At 44.3% G+C, this 21,022-nt stretch overlaps 1 protein-coding gene across 1 annotated transcript; it reads right to left on the bottom strand.

Moving 5' to 3' along the window:
* Positions 1-2,077: 2,077 nt before the first annotated feature.
* LOC121546613 (zinc finger protein 800) lies at positions 2,078-19,860 on the bottom strand. The gene is made up of 9 exons (XM_041857849.2): positions 19,607-19,860; positions 14,000-14,082; positions 12,063-12,249; positions 10,186-10,281; positions 9,727-9,870; positions 8,716-8,975; positions 8,629-8,673; positions 6,779-8,541; positions 2,078-4,311 (listed from the first exon to the last, which is right to left on the bottom strand). Coding segments are annotated over exons 2-9 (2,547 nt in total). The 5' UTR covers positions 14,051-14,082; positions 19,607-19,860; the 3' UTR covers positions 2,078-4,310.
* Positions 19,861-21,022: the final 1,162 nt, after the last annotated feature.

Raw genomic sequence — 21,022 nt, 5'->3', positions numbered from 1 at the left:
TTGTCCCTGACGCGACGTCTAGATGGAGCTGTACTAACCACAACCGTAGAAGCCATCAGTTCTGTGAAACCATCAGTATCATAACACCGGCATAATTAATGAGGTGTGTGTCTGTGTGTGTAAGCCCTGTGACAAGCAATGCTGCATAATAAGGCCTGGGTTTGACATGGGGAGGCGGGGCTATAACTAGTTCAGATGGTATAACCATAAACGGAATAGTTCATTCACAGCTGTCCTGACAAATGTTGAGGGTTTGATTAACTCAATTGATTCTAGCTGAAATAGTGGGGGAAATATAAATTTCACAACAAAATAAAATAAAAACACAACACATTTTCCTTTTGGGTTGTTTATTATTGGGGTAACAGTTGATTTCTTCAGGATGGATGTATGGGATATATTATTTTCAACAGAAAACCTTAGTGATCTACTCTTCTCCTTATCCTATGGAGGTGCTTTAGGTTAGTTAGTACACAGGCCTGGGAAATGGCTACACTCTTTTATATCTGAATGTAGACTACAAATAAGGAAAATCACTTCATTTCCCTTCTGCTCTGTCACAGATGTGCCGCCAAAACACACATCTTCTCTTTTAAAGAAAGAAAGAAAACTCTACTTCATTTCACCATCTGGTTTTGACACAGTCATATGAGTGAGAGTCTGAACATAACAGATTCTTCAGTGCATTGAACAAATAGAGAAAAACTAAATATCTCACTATTTAGAGATATTGGAGCATACAGTGAGGGAAAAACGTATTTGATCCCCTGCTGATTTTGTACATTTGCCCACTGACAAAGAAATTATCAGTCTATAATTTTAATGGTAGGTTTATTTGAACAGTGAGACAGAATAACAACAGAAAAATCCAGAAAAACGCATGTCAAAAATGTTATAAATTTATTTGCATTTTAATGAGGGAAATAAGTATTTGACCCCCTCTTAATCAGAAAGATTTCTGGCTCCCAGGTGTCTTTTATACAGGTAACGAGCTGAGATTAGGAGCACACTCTTAAAGAGAGTGCTCCTAATCTCAGTTTCTTTCCTGTATAAAAGACACCTGTCCACAGAAGCAATCGATCAATCAGATTCCAAACTCTCCACCATGGCCAAGACCAAAGAGCTCTCCAAGGATGTCAGGGACAAGATTGTAGACCTACACAAGGCTGGAATGGCCTACAAGACCATCGCCAAGCAGCTTGGTGAGAAGGTGACAACAGCTGGTGCGATTATTCGCAAATGGAAGAAACACAAAATAACTGTCAATCTCCCTCGGCCTGGGGCTCCATGCAAGATCTCACCTCGTGGAGTTGCAATGATCATGAGAACGGTGAAGAATCAGCCCAGAACTACACGGGAGGATCTTGTCAATGATCTCAAGAAAGCTGGGACCATAGTCACCAAAAAAACAATTGGTAACACACTACGCCGTGAAGGACTGAAATCCTGCAGCGCCCGCGAGGTCCCCCTGCTCAAGAAAGCACATATACAGGCCCGTCTGAAGTTTGCCAATGAACATCTGAATGATTCAGAGGAGAACTGGGTTAAAGTGTTGTGGTCAGATGAGACCAAAATGGAGCTCTTTGGCATCAACTCAACTCGCCGTGTTTGAAGGAGGAGGAATGCTGCCTATGACCCCAAGAACACCATCACACACAGCCAAGGCAACAAAGGAGTGGCTCAAGAAGCACATTAAGGTCCTGGAGTGACCTAGCCAGTCTCCAGACCTTAATCCCATAGAAAATCTGTGGAGGGAGCTGAAGGTTCGAGTTGCCAAACGTCAGCCTCGAAACCTTAATGACTTGGAGAAGATCTGCAAAGAGTCGTACAAAAATCCCTCCTGAGATGTGTGCAAACCTGGTGGCCAACTACAAGAAACATCTGACCTCTGTGTTTGCCAACAAGAGTTTTGCCACCAAGTACTAAGTCATGTTTTGCAGAGGGGTCAAATACTTATTTCCCTCATTAAAATGCAAATCAATTTATAACGTTTTTGACATGCGTTTTTCTGGATTTTGTTGTTGTTATTCTCTCTCTCACTGTTCAAATAAACCTACCATTAAAATTATAGACTGATCATGTCTTTGTCAGTGGGCAAACGTACAAAATCAGCAGGGGATCAAATACTTTTTTTCCCTCACTGTATGTAACCAACCAGTAGGCTATATAATATCTCTACTTTTCAGGGAGATTCAAACAAAGACTATACATCACCTATACATCTGCCAATATATCTATCGTTTATATCATCCCTATGATAGTTAATATGTACATCAGTCCGAGACTTTGTTTAACAAGCTTTTCAGTTATAAAAATAAAAATGGGTCTGTTCCTTTTCTCTTGTGCCATGCATGACTTTCTGACTGAACAAGACATTGTACATTTGGTCTGTCACTATGGCTGTGTTTATACAGGCAGACAAATTCTGAGTTTTTCTTCTTCACTAGTTGGTCTTTTGACCAATCGCATCTTTTCACATCATGATTTTCATGAAACCAGTTTTAAAATGTCTGTAGAAAATTGAGTTACAAAACCATGATGCATCTGCAAAATTCAACTATCATTCTGAGGACTAAGATGTCTAGTTTCTTATTTTAAATAAATGTTACATTTTCACCTGAATTTTTTACATTTTCACTCCAAATTCTCATTACTGAAATGCGTCCCGATTTAAATTCTCGGGACATTATGACATGTATTCTTTAGAAAACCTAACTTATTTGAATAAATCACAAAATATGTTGCTGTACATAAATCATACATTTGGTATACTAGTTGAAGTTTACATTAAACTATAATATTTATTACATACAAACAGTGTCTGAGGATGTGTCTTATTACCACAATTACCGAATCGGCTAAAGAGCTCAAATTGGGAAGTCTGATTTAATTTTATAATAATTGTATAATTTCGTTTGAAATATTTTAATTTTCAGTGTTATGTTTAACTCAGGCCTTTTCATTAGGGAGCAATATTAACAAATATTATAAATATTGATTTGTTTATAACTTTTTTGGACTTCAAAAACTGTTACGGTAATGAGAGTTTTGTGAAAATGTTGGTAAAATGCATAATATCTGATAAATAAAACAAATAATATTTATGAAATAGATCAATTCAGATCCTAATCTCAGTGATTCAAGAGGAAATTCTTTGAAAAATGACACTTGAAATTATTAGAGCTTTTTCAGAGCTGATCTGATTGGTCAACAGACCAATTAGTGAAAGAAATATCAGAACTGGGCTGCCTGTTTAAACACAGCCATAGTCACTCATCAATCAACCAATCAATCGTCACCATCTCTTCAACGTGCCAGACAGAGCATCGCTGGTCATCTACCTACACATCTTTCTCTGTCAGTTAATAACCCAAACCATATCTCTTGGAATGACAGAAAAACTAAAGCCCATCTGGATGAACTGAGTTAGTATGGAGTCCTTCCCAGTGGATGGATAGCTTACTATGAGTTTATTGAATCCCAATGGTTACTAAAAGCTCATGGAGTCCCCAGTGGGAAAAGCCTACTACGAGTTGGGGAAATAAACCACTAGCATCACTAGTGCTGGCTCTGGCTGGGCCAACTTCACAGGGGAGGCTCAATCCTTAAAGCAGGTCTCTCCAACCCTGTTCCTGGAGAGATACTGTCCTTGTAGGTTTTCACACCAACCCTAATCTAGCACACCTGATTCTAATAATTAGCTAGTTGATAAGATGAATCAGGTTAGATACAACTTGGGTTGGAGTGAAAACCTACAGGAGGGTAGCTCTCCAGGAACACGGTTGGAGAGCCCTGCCTTAAAGTCTAATCCTATAAAGCAGAACTGGAGCACCCTCTACTGGTCAGATATGGGATATATATGGTGTGCTAAGAGCGCTCCCAACCCTGCCCTCTTCTCTCCCCACCCCTAAGATTTATACAGGCACAGGTCTAGACCAGGTCCAGGTGTGTGTATATATATATATATATGGATCTACATGTACATACAGTGATTGTAACCTACACACAGCAGTGTGATAGCATCAGTGCCTCCACAGATGGCTCCTTGGGTGTCCACTGACTCCTCCACTCTGGCGTCACGCTGGCTCCCATCCCTCCTTCTAGTGTCGGATTCCAACAATACTTTTGGTCCCTTAGATGTGAAGTCTTCCCTTCTTTCACCGCTTCCTCTCTCTCTCTCAGTTTCGCTTCCACCACTTTTCCAGTCCAGCCGCTTTCTTCATCATCGTTAGCGGTGCTCTTTCATCCGTTAAGTCTCTCCTCTCAGGATGGAGGCTCCTAAGAACCAGGCGTGAGACGGAGACTGGGGATCTGAGAGAGAGAGCGATAGAGAGACAACAGCAGCTGTTAGAAGGCGCTCGGCAGTCAATTAGAGCCGGTTTAAACACCGTTTCTGTTTTCTCTCCTCCGCTCTGCTGTAACATCACTACCCCAAGGACTAGCCTCCTCCCAGACATAAACACACTAACACTTTAATCAGTTGTCTGTCTGGACCTGGATGAGACAAACACACACACACACTAATCAACTGTCTGTCTGGACACTCTCACACACACACTTTAATCAGGTGTCTGTGCTCGCTCCCTTTGATTGAAACCTCCAGTCGTCCAGGGGAGAAAATAAGTTCAACTCTCTGGAGGAGAAGTGACACCTGAATCAGCCTGTGTGTGTGTGAGTTAAAGCAGACAGAGACCAAAGGGTTTCAATGATGTGTGTGTGTTAAAAGGGAATGTTCTTCCCCTCTCTGTGGTCTCCTGACACTCCACCGTGACTAAAACTGTGCACAGAGCTACACACACACACACACACACACACATAGTGGTGGGGTTACTTTAATCACAGCTAAAGAGGCTCGTCCTGAGCGGAGACAGACAGACCACACAGAGCCCGGAGGAGAGGAGTAAACCTGGAGGAGCAGGGATTCTGCCTTATTTCCGGGCCTGGCTACAGGATCCATATTTTATTAGACAGAGTGAGTGAAGAGAGGATGAAGCTTGAGGACATCTGTACTCATAAAACAATGTGATATACGATGGTATCGCCCGCCATTGGCCAACCCCCCTTCCCCCCAAAGAATATAGCGCGAAATCGCATGCTAGAACTGGACGAATCATGACTAAAGATAATGTTGTTGAAAGCCTGGGCAGAGGCTAAGTGCAAGCAAATCTTTTCTAATATTATTTTCTGGTGGAGCTTTTGGCATGGAACAGGTTTGTGTTTGTCTGTGTGAGGCGCACATGACGGAGCAAAGTGACAGTCGACTGATGAGGAACGGCCTGTCTTGCCGTAGTTAGGTTATAAATCATGAGCTGGATAGAAGCAAAGTCTAGCATCTTCAGAACTGGATAATAATAGCTTTATTTTCCTTAATATTGTTTGTTCTGTCATAAAGCTGTGATTGAGAATAGCCTTTGCCTAGGCCTACAGACTACCACTTTCATTCTTGTTCTTTTTGAAAGCGGCAACTTCAACTAACCTTCAACTAACCTTCTTAGGTTATTAGAATATTTGGGAAATAGGCTACGGTTCTTAACTTGAACAGTAGGAGGACTGGCCACTTGGTTTTCGCATGGAGTGATTTCTCTGCATCACACTGATCATTTCTTTCTTAATAAGCTTAAACTTGATTCAACTTGTCATTCGATTTTTCTATAGGCTATTGATATTGCTTGTTCTCTCTCATTATTACCCTGGCTACCTTACATTTCTAGGCTGTTCAAACAACGTTTTGAGATGAAAGCGTAGCCTAGCCCAAAGTAATATTCATAGCCTATCGAAATGGAGAGAGAAGGAAATATAGCAAGATATGGAGAACATGCTCTTTCCCTGACATAGACTGACCAGGTGAATCCATGTGAACGCTATGATCCCTTATTGATGTCACCTGTTAAATCCACTTCAATCAGTGTAGATGAAGGGGAGGAGACAGGTTAAATAAGTATTTTTAAGCCTTGAGACGGTTGAGACATGGATTGTGTATGTGTGCCATTCAGAGGGTGAATGAGCAAGATCAAATATTTAAGTGCCGTTGAACAGGGTATGGTTGTAGATGCCAGGCACACCGGTTTGTGTCAAGAACTGCAACGCTGCTGGGTTTTTCACGCTCAACAGTTTCCCGTGTGTATCAAGAATGGTCCACCACCCAAAGGACATCCAGCCAACTTTACACAACTGTGGGAAGCATCGGCGTCGACATGGGCCAGCATCCCTGTGGAATGCTTTCGACGCCTTGTAGAGTCCATGCCCCAATGAATTGAGGCTGTTCTGAGGGAAAAAGGAGGGGGGAGGTGCAACGCAATACTAAGAAGGTGTTCTTAATGTTTTGTACACTCAGTGTATATATAAAATGAATAGGTTTAGGTTATAAGGCCCATGCATTTGACAGAGACAGAGCGAGAAACAAACAAAATGTTCTGACAGGACATTTTGCGATGCTTTGGTGGAATTCTCTGCTCTATATAACAAATGTATTGAACTAGGCTATAACAGGAATAGGCAAATTACTCGGAATGCCACTCGTGTGCTGCCCTGCTGCGCGCTGCCCAGTCAGGTTCAAATAGGCTAAACCAAGTTCAAATAGGCTGTCAATCATCATCAATAGAAGATACTATTGTAATATCGCCCAAACCTGCTCTCCTGGCTCCATCCCCCCTCATAACAACCCAATTCACATGTCACTTCCTCTTTCCCTCTTTCTCTCTCTCCCTCTCTTACTTCTCTCTCTCCCTCTCGACAACAAGATATCAACAAAGATAACCATATGTGTAGTGAGGCTCACCAGAGCAGTGCCTTGGACCGAGTGCTGACTCCCTTAGCCCGGGCGTCGCTGGGCGGTGTGCTGACCGGTGGCGTGACGTTCCGGTGGATCCTCTTGTGGGACTCCAGGTATAGTTTCTTGGCGAATGCCCGGCCGCACACGTCACACGCGTGGAGGGAGAAGTTCTTGGTGACACGCACCTCTGTGCTACTGCTGCTGCTCTCCTGGTGGGCGTCATGGCGACGGGTGTGGGGGGGCGTCGGGGTGGTGGTGTCGGGTTGTTGTTTGTCGTTCTTACGGGTGACAGGTGACCTGGTTTGGGCCTCCTGCTGCCTCTCCTGTCTCTCCTGGTTACGAGTGACCGGAGTGGAGGAGAGGAGGTCCTGTTTACGTGTGACTGGGTAGGAGGAGGTGGAGATGTTGGAGAAGTTGTTGAGGAGCTCCTGTTTGCGTGTGACGGGGGGCGTAGGGGGAGATGGGGGCGAGTGGCACCCGTTCACCTCCTCTGTTGTTCCTCCTCTCTTGTTGTTGTTGTTGTTGTTGGGGGGAGAGTTGAGGACCACCTCAGCCGGCCGCTTAACCGCACGCGACTCCAGCTTGGGCACGATCTTGGCCAGGTAGCCCGTCGACTTCTTGTGCACCACCGTCACGTGGCGCAGGACGTCGCGCTTGCGGCGGGACTCGTAGCGGCAGAGCGGGCAGCGGTAGAACTTGATGAAGATGTCCGTGCCGTCCGTGTGCAGCTCGATGTGCTTGGTGAGGTTCTGGCGCGAGCTGAACTGACGTTTGCACAGCTTGCAGAACAGCTGCTTGAAGTCGAATCCCACCGAGAGCTTCTGAGGGGTTCTCCCAAGAGTACCACTACCACTACTAGTACCACCGGTACTGTTGATGGAAGTGGAACGGGTCGAGGTCTTGGGGCTGCTGCCACCCTCTTCCTCTTTGATCTTTTGACCTGACTTGGTTGCCACGGCGACACCCTTCCTGTCCGTGTCCTTCCTGTCCGTGTCGCCAGGCGACGAGGCGGGGCTGGAGTCAGGGTCGTCACAGGGTTCCACCGCCTTCTCCTTCACGCTCAGGCTGTTGCTAGGGGTGCTGTTGCTAGGGGTGCTGTCAGTGTTGGTCGTTGTTTTGCTGTTGTTGTTTTTGTTGGTCGCCGTGGTTGCGGTCGAGGTCGCGGAGACCGAGCTAACGTTCTTGAGATTGTAGATCTTGTGGACGATGCGCATGTGTCTCTTGAGCATCACCTGGGAACTGTACTTCCTCTTGCAGAGCAGACAGCGGCAGGAGGCCAGGTTGTACAGGGCCGACGCCAGTAGAGAAGGGGCGGGTGGCACCGCGGTAGAGGCATTGGGCGGCTGAGGGGTGGTAGCACCCGCGGCTCGTCCGCTCTTCGGGGTGTGATCTCTCGTGGGGGAGGAGTTGGCGCTCTTGCGGGGCGGCGTGGCCTCCAGGGACAGCGGCTGGCCAGGGCGTGTGGCGATGTCCGGCGTGATGGTGTCCCGGCGCAGGCCGCGGTGCACCTCGTCAAAATGGCGCCGCACGTTGGCCTTGGTGGCGAAGGACTTGAAGCAGACTGGGCAGGACTTGCCGCTGGGCGTGTGCAAGGTGCGGGGCCGACCTTTGACCATTGAGAGGAGGCTGATGGGAACGGTGCGCGTCTCTGTGAACTTCCGGAGCTCCTCCAGCTTGGTCTGGTGCATCTTGCGACAGTGGCGGCGGATGCTGCGGCGAGAGTTGAAGTCCTTACCACACAGGCAGCATGAGATGGTAACGTCCTCCACCTAGGGAGAGAGAGAGACAGAGAGAGTATTATAGTGGGAGTTGGTGAGCATGTGTCTGCTTGCACGCTGTCTCTTGTGTGTACCTACCCCGCTCGTAGACCCCTCCTCCTCGGGCTGCGCCGCCTCCTCTCCTCCCTCCTCCTCCTGGTCACTCCTCCTCCTCTCTTCCCCCTCTCCTGTCTGTCCATTTTCCAGCGTCCCTCCCTGCTCCTCCCAGGGCTCAGGGCTGTGTGTGTGGGTCCCTCCAGGGGTGTGTGGAGCCCGGGGGAAGTAGGCCAGCTCCTCCTCTGAGGACAGGAACTGGAATACAGCATTGTTGGAGGTCTGGATTGGCTCCAGGCGCATCACGTAGTCTGGCCGGTCCTTCCTGGGGTAGATGGACTCCAGGAGGTCCTTCATAGCCACGCTCTGCTTGTCACCATTGCCCGCTGGATCTAAGGGGACAGGGAGGAGGAAGAGCGAGGCTTTAGAAAAGGAACATTTTCAATCAGACACCAATATTTGCTACTAAATGTGATGTGTATTGAGTCTAGTGATGTCACAACACTAAGGAACATTCCGAGAGAAGGACCATTTTGAAACTTGCCAAAGGGAGAAACAAAAACACACTATTATTTTCTGTTTCCAAATAAGATATGTAATGAGCACAGTGTGGCAACAGCAACCACTTTTCAACCATATCATTAAATAGCAATTGAACTTATCTTTGTGGTTTTACAGACATGGTCTTCGTTCGTGCTGTATGATCACTAGCTTCAATACACATCAGATGAGAGAACAGAGGATTTCCTAGATGACTTGTCTTTCTAGATATAGACAGAAGTCCTAGAGAATGGAAGAGTAGTGGCTAATGAGGCTGGATCAAAGACAGAGGCTGGAGCATGAAAGATAATTCAGTTAGAGTATAGGAGGAGAGGAGAAAAAGGGACAAACTACATTAGAGAGAGAGAGAGAGAGAGAGAGAGAGAGAGAGAGAGAGAGAGAGAGAGAGAGAGAGAGAGAGAGAGAGAGAGAGAGAGAGTGTAGACCAACGAAGACCATGAGTGAGTGAGCGAGTTAGTAAAGTGAGTGATAGAAAAAAAGAGACAGGCATTAAGTGGGCAGAGTGAGAGAAACATTAAAGAGGGAGAGAGACAGACAGAGAGAACAAGAGAGTGAGAGTCTTAGAGAAGTGTAGCCACGTACCGTCGGGCTTGGGCAGTCTGGTAAGGCAGTAGTGCTCTTTGTGGGTGATGAGGTTGGGCAGGCCCCGGAACAAGCTGCGACACATCTTACACTCAAAGATGGTGTCCACCTCATTCAGCAGCATGTGCTTCAGCTTGGCAGTACCTATACAGAGACAACACCAGGGGGCAGTGTTAGTGAGCACTAGCTGATACAGACAGACAGGACCAATAGGACTGGTCCATCAAACTCCTAGAGCCTTTACCTCTTTGATGTTTGCAGATCTGAAGGAATATGATAGGTGCAATTAAATATGGTTTGGTGGAGGAGCGATCACCATTTTCCTTCAGATCTGCAAACACTGAAAGAGTACAGGCTAGGCGTTGCACTTTAATCATGTTTCATAACAAATGTATGACTATGTTGTGATACCTAATTAAAATACATTCTTGCTATCTGAGCAGCCTGACTAGATGTTACCTGAGCGGAAGCACTCTATGATCTGCTGGATGCCAGACTTGGAGGTCTGGAGCTGCTGCTGCAACAGAGGAGGGTCCCCTGGCTCCACACAGTACCCTGTAGAGGTCACACACTTCAATACAACACTTCACTCTGTCCCCAGCCATGTAGTGTGTGTGTGTAGAGGGGCTATTTCCTACAGGAAGTGACTGGGATGGGTTTGCTGCCAGAGCCTGGGCATATAAGAATAGAAGTAGTAGCAGCAATGACTGGTGTGTGCAACGTGTATGTCAATGAAAGTCACAGTGTGTGGGTGTATGTGTGTGTGTGTGTGTGTGTGTGTGTGTGTGCAGGCCCCTCCCCCGCCCCTCAGGCTGTGCTGGTCTAATCCGACGGGGCATGTTCCTGACCCCCCCCCACTGCCTGGGGTCAGATGGTGACCAATCAGTCGAGCCAACACAGCCAGCACCAAACACAGGGGAGTAATCACTACGCCCATTCTGTTGCAAAACGTTTTGTCTGTTGCAAACGGAAAACATAAACGAGAGTTTCTATTGGAATAATTAAGGTAGGTCCCTCTCCGTTTTGTTCCGTTTGCATTTGTTTGGTTCTTAATGGTTTCCGTAATGAATACACCCCAGTTCACCCCTTCCTCCCCGCTAGAGCCTGACCAACATGAAATATGTGTGTTTGTGACAGGTTTATGCAACAGACAGAGTTGATGCAACAGATATTTCACGTGTGCTACAGTTATTGAGGCCTATATTAAGAGAGTAGGGCCCAATCCCAAATGGACCCCTAAGCAACATGGTGAAACTTCCACCTAACCTATCAGAGGGCAAGGTGGGAGCTAATGCAAATTAATTACTTAAAAATCATACAAGTTGAAGTGTACCTATGATAAAAATTACAGACCTCTACATGCTTTGTAAGTAGGAAAACCTGCAAAATCGGCAGTGTATCAAATACTTGTTCTCTCCACTGTACGTCCATGATTGTTCAGATTTGGTCCAGTCCGGACCAAATCTGAACTAATCATAGACGTCCATGTTTCACAAGTTTGGAGAGCACAGTATAGTACAGTAAAGTTTAAAAAAGTTGAGTAGAGTATAGTTCAGTACTGTACAGTAGAATAGAATTCAGTCCAGTACACAGTAGACCAAACTAGAGTTGAGCACACTAATGTACTGTACTGTACTGAACTATACTCTACGGTACTGAACTCTACTGTCCTGAACTTTACTGTACTCTACTGTTCTGTGCTGTACTCTAATGTGTTGTACTTTGATGTCCAAACTTGTGAAACATAGTCTATTGGTTCATATTTGGTCCGGTCCAACCAAATTTGACCTTGTTTGGGGGCGGAGCTCATTAAAATAATAGCCAGTGTACCCAAATATGCAAAGGAGGATATTGCATATTTATACCTTTGTGTACAGCACCATGAAGCATAATGAATAAGCATAATTCATAATAATAATAATAATAATATGCATAATTGTGTGTTTCTGTGTAGTACAGATCAGGGACCCATGATGAAATTCAGTTACCGCAATTCTGTTACCGGGTGTAAATCTACTTCATTTACTGTAGTTCAATAACCAAAATATATTTCTTAAAAGTCAAGGTGTCATGTCATAGCTGAACCCCATTCTTTCTGCAGACACCTCTCCTCTCCTCAGCGAACTAGTATGTTTGAAGGACTTCCTCAGCCGCTCTCCTCTCCTCAGCCCCTCTCCTCTCCTCAGCCCCTCTTCTCAGTCAGGACAGACTGGCCAACAATGAATAAATAAATACATTGTATCTATATAGCGCCTTTCACTAGTGCTCCACAGTATGTTTGAAGGACTTCAATCAAACTAACGGTAGGTTGGTGTAGACAAGTGGGGCAGTCTTACCTGGTGTCCTGGGGGCTGTGTCAGGGCCAGGGTTAAGGTCAGTCATTGGGTTAGGGCTGCTGGGCTGTGGCTCGTCTGTCTGGCAGCACTGGTCTCTGGTAACATGGCTCTCAGGCTCAGGTTGGGGCTCGTCCTGGGGTTCAGACTGGAGGATCTCCTCCATATCCACTTCCATCCTGCTGGAACTCTGATACACAGACAGACAGACAGACAGACAGACAGACAGACAGACACAGAGAGAGAGAGAGAGAGAGAGAGAGAGAGAGAGAGAGAGAGAGAGAGAGAGAGAGAGAGACAGAGAGAGACACAGAGAGAGAGAGAGAGAGAGAGAGAGAGAGAGAGAGAGAGAGACACACACACAGAGCGAGACACAGAGACAGAGTGGTGAGGTTTACCTTTTAAACCTGAGAGAGGGTGTGGGGTGCAGATTTGGGGAAAAAGACACCGGTAACAGCCAAAATAAAGGAAACACTTGAGTAATTGAGGGATACAAAGTATATTGAAAGCAGATGCTTCAACATAGGTGTGGTTCCTGAGTTAATTAAGCAATTAACATCCCATATTGCTTATGGTCATGTATAAAAATGCCCAGTTGCCCATTACTTTGGCTACTATGGCTAGAAAAAGAGATCTCAGTGACTTTGAAAGAGGGGTCTCAAAGGAGCATAGTGGGTGTAAAGGGTGTGTGTGTGTCTCAGTCACCAGATCTCAACCTAATTGAACACTTATGGGAGATTCTGGAGCAGCACCAGAGACAGCGTTTTCCACCACCATTAACAAAAACCTAATTATGGAATTTCTCGTGGAAGACTGCCATTGCATCCCTCCAATAGAGTTCCAGACATTTGTAGAATCTATGCCAATGTGTATTAAAGCTGTTCTGTTTGCTCGTGGTGGCCCAACTCCCTAATAAGACACTTTCTGTTGGTGTTTCCTTTATTTTGGCAGTTACCTGTATATCTACAGACAATCTATAAATAGCCTATGTAACACCAGCATTATAAGTGTTATAGGAGAACCACATAATTGGTCTGAGTAAAGATACCTAATGACACATTATGCCAAGCACTATATGATCAGCGGTGCTGTTGCTGACCTAGACACCTGCTGTGTCGTGTGGCATTGTTTGGCTGGGTCTGATAAGGGTGGTTGGTGGTTACACTCCTGGCTGGGTAAGACTCTCTCCTGTCTGTCTGTTTCTCTCTCCAGGTTGATGGAGATGTTTCCCAGCACACCCAGCCAGCCAACTAACACACGTTCTCTCTTGCTCACTCACTCACTCACACACACACACACACACACACACACACTAGGCTGTCAGAGATAAGGGACTCTACACTGACCCTTGGCTTCTCTCACTCTTGCCCTCAATCGCTCTCTCTCCCACTTGCTTGCTCTTTCCACCTGCCTCTCTTCTCCCCCCCCTCTCCACCCCTCACTCTGTCTCTATCTCTCCACCTCCCTCTCTCGCGTCTCCCCATTGCCTTCGGAGAGGGAAAAAAAGGCCTGAGCCATGGCTCCTCCTACCCTAACCACAGACACACACCTGACCAAACTAATGCGGAAGGTCTCTGATGACCTCAGAGGAAATAAGAAATTGGGTTTTCTTGTACCAATCAGTCTCTTGATGATCCAGTGAGAGATTGGCTTCCTGTATGTACAGTGCCTTCAGAAAGTATTGACACCCCTTTTTGTTGTGTTACTGCCTGAATTTTTTATTGATTTATTATTATTATTTATTATTTAAATTGAGATTTTGTGTATACTTTAGAAGCAGGTGTGTGTAGATTGGGAGTTAGGATATAAACATAGTACACTGGGAGTGAGGGGCTATTGTTTAAGAGAGGTGGGTATAGTATATCTTTGGGGTTCTATTGGGACTGTGTACTGGTAGGATATATACTGGGGATGAGGGAGGAAACTGGTCTTGTATCTACCTTAGTGTGTTGCTGAGAGGTCTTCCTCGGAGCGGATTTGGCCTTCACCATGCTGCTCTCTCTCTCTACCCACCTGCAACACACTGAAATGAGCTCATGTTTCAGTGTGTGTGTGTGTGTTTTCCACCATCACCAAACCATGTTTAGATGCTGTCACAGAGGTGAAATTAGGAGGTAATACCCCCCCTCTAGTGGTGGTCCCAGGCTAATGCAGTTTCATCCATCACATTCACCTGCCTGACTGTCAGCACACTTCCAAGTCTTCATGTATTATTCCAAGAAAAGAGAGATTGTGTGTGCCTCTATCAGAGACTGGCCAAACCATACCCCCCACACAAATTATATTTTCAATGCACCACGAAGTTGATTAACGGTACCATCTCTGACTGTACCACGTATTGACCACCAGATGGTGACAAAGTCCATGTTTTGGAAGTCATGTCAAAGAAGATGCCACAGTACCTATTTTATTCTAGTGCTACCGCCTGAAGAGTCAAACCCCATCCTGACTCGGGTTCCTCTCAAAGTTTCTTCCTTCCAGGTAGTTTTTCCTGGTCACGGTGCTAGTACTTGCTGACTCACTTTAGGTTACTGTAAGGCCCTTTGCAAATGTTTTGGTTACGTCTGTGTACCTGTCCTCAATTTGCACACATTTGATCAAAACTAGTTTTCAGATTTCTATTCTTCCAAACCTAGCCTAGTTCAGTGGGAGGAAGATGGTCATCGCAGTTTCAGAGCGTGGAGAAATACAAGAACATGTTCAATGAAGAGTTCAGTGGTAATGCTCTCTGTGTGCATCAGATTGAATGGCCGGGTATAAATGGAGTCAATCCAAAGTCGTGAGGCTCAATCAGAAAACTTGCAGCTATCATCAGATGATGAAGACCTGGCAACACGCTCAGGCGTTTCCATGGAGACAGAGACAGAAGTAGTTGTTCCTACTCAGGTAATTTGATGAGGTGTGTATTTATCAGCGGGCCTGTAGAGACAGACAATGCTACCAGAACAAACTCACCAGAGAGTCATTTAAAGGGGCAATATGTGATTGCTACATCCATTTTTATTTTACTTTTAAATTCATGACATACAAACGTCCCATTGATTCTTGAAGAATATAACATATAAGTGCCTCATGCGCATAAGTTAGTTGAATTGTCTTACCCCATCAGAACCCCAAATATAAGCTTGTTTTACTCCTTTGCTAGTAAACAATGTTTTGTAGACAAACACTGTATAGCCTCAAAACATGGTTAAAACTTTTTTTTTATGTTGTTGTCATGGATGGTCAGTCCTTGCACCCATAGCTCTGTATATTATGTTAAGAGTAGTTACATTTCTCCAGCCCCATCCCTAAGCTATTTACCAAATCAGTGGCAGGGGCCATTGTTATTATTTGAACTGCAGATTGCCCCTTTAACGTCACTTGATAAGATGTACACTGCTGTGAAAGTACTGAACCCACACTGAACACACACCTGCACAAGACTCCTGCTAGGCAGTAGGAAGTGAAAATAATTGAATGAAGAAATGACTGAAAAGTTCACAGCAATTATTTCTGTGTGAAAGGGATGTGTGTATAAGTGCTGGAATAAAGACGTTGTAACCCGTGTGAGACACCATAACCTCACATGGAGACTGGCTGCTGCCCCCATAAACACACCCACTAGACAGACCACCAGCACATCAATAAGCAGGTCTGCCCTTATAGTGAGTGATTCTCATCTTAAATCAATCTAAACCCTATCTAACCATAACAATAGGCTGGGCTTGGATGTTTACATTCAGTTGTTATGCAACCCTCTCCTGGTAATTGTAATTAATCTGAAAAATAATTTGACCAAAACTATACATAATAATAGTAATATATAGGAATAATTGATCTTGCCCTTGGCTAGTCTTCTTAAAATGGGCTAGAAATCAGTTTCTAAAGTGGGCACTGCTTAGGCCAATACTTTAAAATCATAACCCAACATAACCCAAATATATCACTCATCTCCACATGCTAAATACTGTCAAATTAAAATCCATTCCGATTATTTTCATTAAAGTCAATGAGAAAATAAAAGAAAACGTTTTGTTTGAAAGCAGAAAATCACCGGAGACAAGTGTAACTAACATGCGCAGTGCCCAACCGGGCGCAATAACAAAACCAAGCGTTCAGTTGGATAATAAGCCCCACTCGGGATGAAACCAGAAATGGCACAGCGTTTCCCCCGCTTTAATCAGAAAGGATGCCTTATTTTTATGATTAATTATCAAGTATTTATTGTGTGCGCTATTCGTAAGGGCTTTACGGTCGAACAAAATGTATTGGTACGTTTACCATACAGTGGAAAAATATATCCATATTTTGAGAAGTCGCGAGATATCGACACCAGCGACTCCACAATGGCCACAATGTGTCTCGTCAAACATGAAGGACGATGTGAACTGCCCTCGCTGACTAACAAAAGTCCATATGAGCCAGCCAGCCACCATCCCCTTACGCATTCCACGCAAGGGAGAATAAATATCGCCATTCGGTAAAAGAAAATACCATAAAACGATGCCTACACTGTTCCATAACATCTCCAACTCGTCTCCACTAGCGAGCGCGCATTGATTGTTGGCGTTTGGGTTTATAGTTATCTTTCAACTCGTAGCAGTCTCCATTAGCAACTCCATATCCCATGGGCGTGCGAGGGCCGCGGGCTGTGACGCAAATGCCACTGGTGATTTGCAAATTTGACATATCTAATTCAGTGTGGCTGGATGACTATTCACCCCGCATTTAAAACTATAACATTCCCCTCCGTACTGGTAGATGTGGCGATGCCAGTAGCCAGCATATTCTGTTACGATTCGTTGCATAACTCGCCAGCCCAATTTAATAAATTGTGCACCGAGAGCGAACGGGTGCAGTAGCCAGTGTGGATATTGTTACGTTTTGAATATGATGGCCCAATCAACACAATACATTCCCTTCCGCGCGAAATGACACAGAGACTTATATTATGTGTACACAAGACATGGAAAGCGAGTGACCTCGCTAAACATGGATCTATGGTAGCCAGCACTTGGCTACGTTCTGCTAGGACGCATGCAGCTTACGATAGAGAGGAGGGCAGGGCAGCCAGCGAGTGGAACTTGGGACTGCATTCATACATAGACCATACGGGCGCCCGGATAAAGGGCCGCATGAATACTGTATTGTGTGCTCTTTTCTCCAAGAGTCTCCAAGTATTTACAAAAGGTTCGCCAAAAAATATTGTGCCGAAACACAGGTGGTTTCAGCAGCTGCCAATATGTATGGAAGCCCATTCACGCCACCAAACATTTTGTAAATATCTACTATCTCCAAATTTCGAGATAGACCTACCTATGTCAACATTTTGAGATAGTAGATCATACATTAATAGGAAATGTTTCTTCATTTGTAGCATTGTGTGGCGATTTCCATCTATCCACATTGCAGAGATCTGCACAGCAGGGCCACCAGCAAACGAATGGTGAGCTGGCATTTGCCCCACCACTTTTGATTTGGTTTAATAAAAAATATTGAACCAAAAGCATTGAAAAGATCGGACAAAGTAGCCTACTGTTGTTTAGACTGATTTGCCTCATGATTTGTCAACTCGTGCACAATTAATCTGTGCTTCAGTCTGATCAACAGTAGCCTACCCACTGGGCACACACTGGTTGAATCCATGTCAATGAAATGAAATTAAGTTGAACCAACATGGAATAGAAGTTGAAATGATGTCTGTGCCCTGTGGGTACTGATAACAACCACCACTACAGCACAAATGTGGTTTATATTCAAACTTTGTTTGGCTAGGCTACAGACATTTTCAATTAAAAATGATTGACTGGAATTAATCAATCAACACAATAGTGATGACATACTGTCTGATTAACTTTTCAATTACAAATGCAAAGGCCTACATGATGCAACCCTGAATAACACAAGCTCAGCTCTGTTAGTTTTATTGTCCAATTGCAGTTGTTGTCTCTTTGTCTGTGTAAAGGACTTCCCATTAGTTTATTTTAAAAATATAATTAATATGAACAAGTACAAGGTTGTTGCAGTTTGACAGGGTTTTAATGGTTTCATCCTCCCTAGGACCCAGAGTAAAAAAAAACAACATATGACAAGATTAGAACAAATCTGGTCCCATCATAGCCCATATAAAACTGTTTTACAGTTGATCTATTACTATGTCATACCTTACAACTAGGGTCCGGAGTTTTACCTAGTTAGGTTTGCCTACCAGATCAGAAGAAACTCTGTGCTCCTCACTCTGGTGCAGCACATAGCCTTGCGGTTAGAGCATTGGGCCAGTAACTGAAAGGTAGCTGGTTTGAATACCCAAGCCGACAAGGTGAACAATCTATGTGCCCTTGAGCAAGGCACTTAACCCTAATTTGCTCCAGGGGTGCTGTACTACTATGGCTGACCCTGTAAAACAACACATTTCACTGCACCTATCTGGTGTATGTGACAATAAAACTTTATTTTTTAAGAAACATATCCTAAATAGGCCTAGGGATCTATATCGAAATTTCAATTTAGTATCTCAAAATATTGACTTATGTAGGCCTATCTCAAAATGTCGAATTAGTATCTGAACATTTTGAGATAGCATCTAAAAAATTTGACTTAGATATCTCCATTTAAAAAAAAAATAGTATGTCGAAATGTTGAGATAGTAGGTCTGTTGACATTATGGGAATGGACTTTCATAGATATGCGCAAAGCAGCACATCGTTGCGCAGCACTGGACTTCCCCAGTTTTGTGCTAACTACGTGATTGTCCAAAGGACCATTTTATTCAGGCTATCCTCATTGGCAATCTGGGAGCCAGAGCGCAGGGCAGTTTACCGTTCTCATGGTACGATTTGCATTACCCCATTATCCCCGAAAATCTCCTTTACACGGTTATATTGTCAGCCTCAAAACGCGAGTATTTTGAGCAACAAAAGACCAGCTTAACTTGATCAAAGCAGAAGCCAAGTACAAAATGCACCTTTCAAGCCGTAAAAGAGAGGCCCCTTCTACATATTGCAGCATGGCAGGGGAGTGCGGCGTAAAAACGAGCTAACCCAGACAAAATAAATACAAAGAGAACGTACAACACTCCCATAAACACATCCATCACCATCATAGGGAAATCCCTAAACCACTCTCAGATATTTGGCTTTGTAAAGACTCTCCCGAGGGGACGATATTACGAATGTAAAACGCTGCGCTTTGCGGCTCTGTGCCACCTTTTCCAAGAAGCAGCTTGGCGCACAGACCGGTGACCCTTCCGGCTTTGCGCGTCTTTATAACGACTAGATTTTACCAACAAATCTAATTTTAACAATGAAATATGAATTAATACATCTAGTTGTAACTATCATGGTATTTGAGGCTGTGTAAATATTATTTAAGGGCGAGTTTGAGTCGCCGAAACCAATTCCTCTCCCCTCCATGGACAGGCAGAACAAGAGAACGATGACGCCATTTTCTGCAAAAACAACCACGTTCGGGGAGCTAAGGCGAGGGCTTTTACGCTTCCATAACGCGTTCCAGGTCTTCGATTAGACATTTAGGACGAATATAAATGTGTTAAGAATAGTTCTTACCTGTATAAGTCTTAACCTGACGATGGATTCCGGTTTCACGGAGTAAAACTACGGGCTTGGGCCGGGGAGCTACTTCGAGTCCGCGTCCCTGTCTGTAGCTAGCCGGAGATTGTTTATTACGCCTCTCAGCGCTCGGCTCGCTCTCTCGCGCTGAACAGTTCCTCCAGCAGCTGCCTTTGTGCACTCAGAGGGGACCTTTCAGCTAAAGGCGGCCGCTGCGCAAAGGTGCAGCACTTCTACTTTTCTTTATAAATGCCAGTGTCGTTGGCACTTTGGGGGGTAGGAGAGGAATAGTTGACCCCCCGTGATCGAGGAACACTGTTGCCAAATTCAGGCCGTTTAGTGCTCCATTTACTAAGCGCGCGCACAGGCTTTCCAGAATCCAGGACACACAAATTAAACCGAAACGTTAGCTCGTTTTGTTCTCTTCTGCGCATACTTATCGTTGATACAAGTGCATTATTCCTTGGGAACGTCGTAAAACGCTAAAGCAGAATATAAAGAATAAACTGGTGATTTGGAACTGTTGGAAATGTTGCACAATGGCCATTTATAATTTATGTGTTTGGAGTTGATTTAATAATAGGCCAAACACAACATTGCCAACATTTTGGGAAAAAATACATTTATTTCAATAAATCTAAATGATGTATCTTGCCACAAAACGCAACCTGCAATTGTTCACCTGCGGGTTGAAGTAAACGAGTAGCCTATCCAGTGATTAATTTGTTTAATTAAGGATCAAATCATTTATTAACCGTAACTTTACTTTCATATATGATAAGATAGGCCTATATGATAATAATGATACATTTCTATATTTCAACATTTGGTACACACTTGGTACACACGAAGACCGCAATCAATTTCCCCTAAAGAACGCCCTCTTGATAATCTTATTTTATTTTTTTTTAAAAGTTGAGTTTAGAACATTCCAGTAGCCTATTAGATAAGCCTACATTTTCATATTGCATAAGTAGTCCTATAGCATAGCTACAATTAGTCAGTGCAGATTATGAATTGTAGTGATATGTTAATATTGGTTGCAATAATGCACATCCAGCAGCGGCACCAGCCTGGTCTCATAGACTAGACATAACATAGTACACCTAAATCCGGGACACTCAAATTAGTATGACATGTTATGTTTGGTATGGCATGGTTACATAAGACAGAAGGTTACTTAAGGCAAAAACAATAGGGTGGTTGGTCCGGTGGATGGATGGATGGATGGATGGATGGATGGGTGGGTGTACAACTGGACAATCTAGCAACCCGAAGGTTGCGTGTTTGAATCTCATCAAGGACAACTTTAGTATTTTAGCTAATTAGCAACTTTGCAACTACTTACTACTTTTTAGCTATTTTTCTACTACTTAGCACGTTAGCTAACCCTTCCCATAACCTTAACCCTTT

The sequence above is a fragment of the Coregonus clupeaformis genome, chromosome 30 (genome assembly GCF_020615455.1).
Source record: "Coregonus clupeaformis isolate EN_2021a chromosome 30, ASM2061545v1, whole genome shotgun sequence".
Classification (NCBI taxonomy): Eukaryota; Metazoa; Chordata; class Actinopteri; order Salmoniformes; family Salmonidae; genus Coregonus; species Coregonus clupeaformis.
The sequence above is the reverse complement of the archived record's forward strand: the minus strand, read 5'-3'. Positions and strand labels throughout refer to the sequence as shown.

Excerpts from the sequence above, each read along its gene's own strand:
- LOC121546613 (XM_041857849.2), bottom strand. The coding sequence starts at position 14,050 with ATGGTGAAGGCCAAATCCGCTCCGAGGAAGACCTCTCAGCAACACACT. Across the intron at positions 10,282-12,062 it reads CACAGCCCCCAGGACACCAG|GGTACTGTGTGGAGCCAGGG; the intron begins GTAAGACTGCCC and ends TGACCTCTACAG. Across the intron at positions 8,976-9,726 it reads CAGACTGCCCAAGCCCGACG|ATCCAGCGGGCAATGGTGAC; the intron begins GTACGTGGCTAC and ends CTGTCCCCTTAG.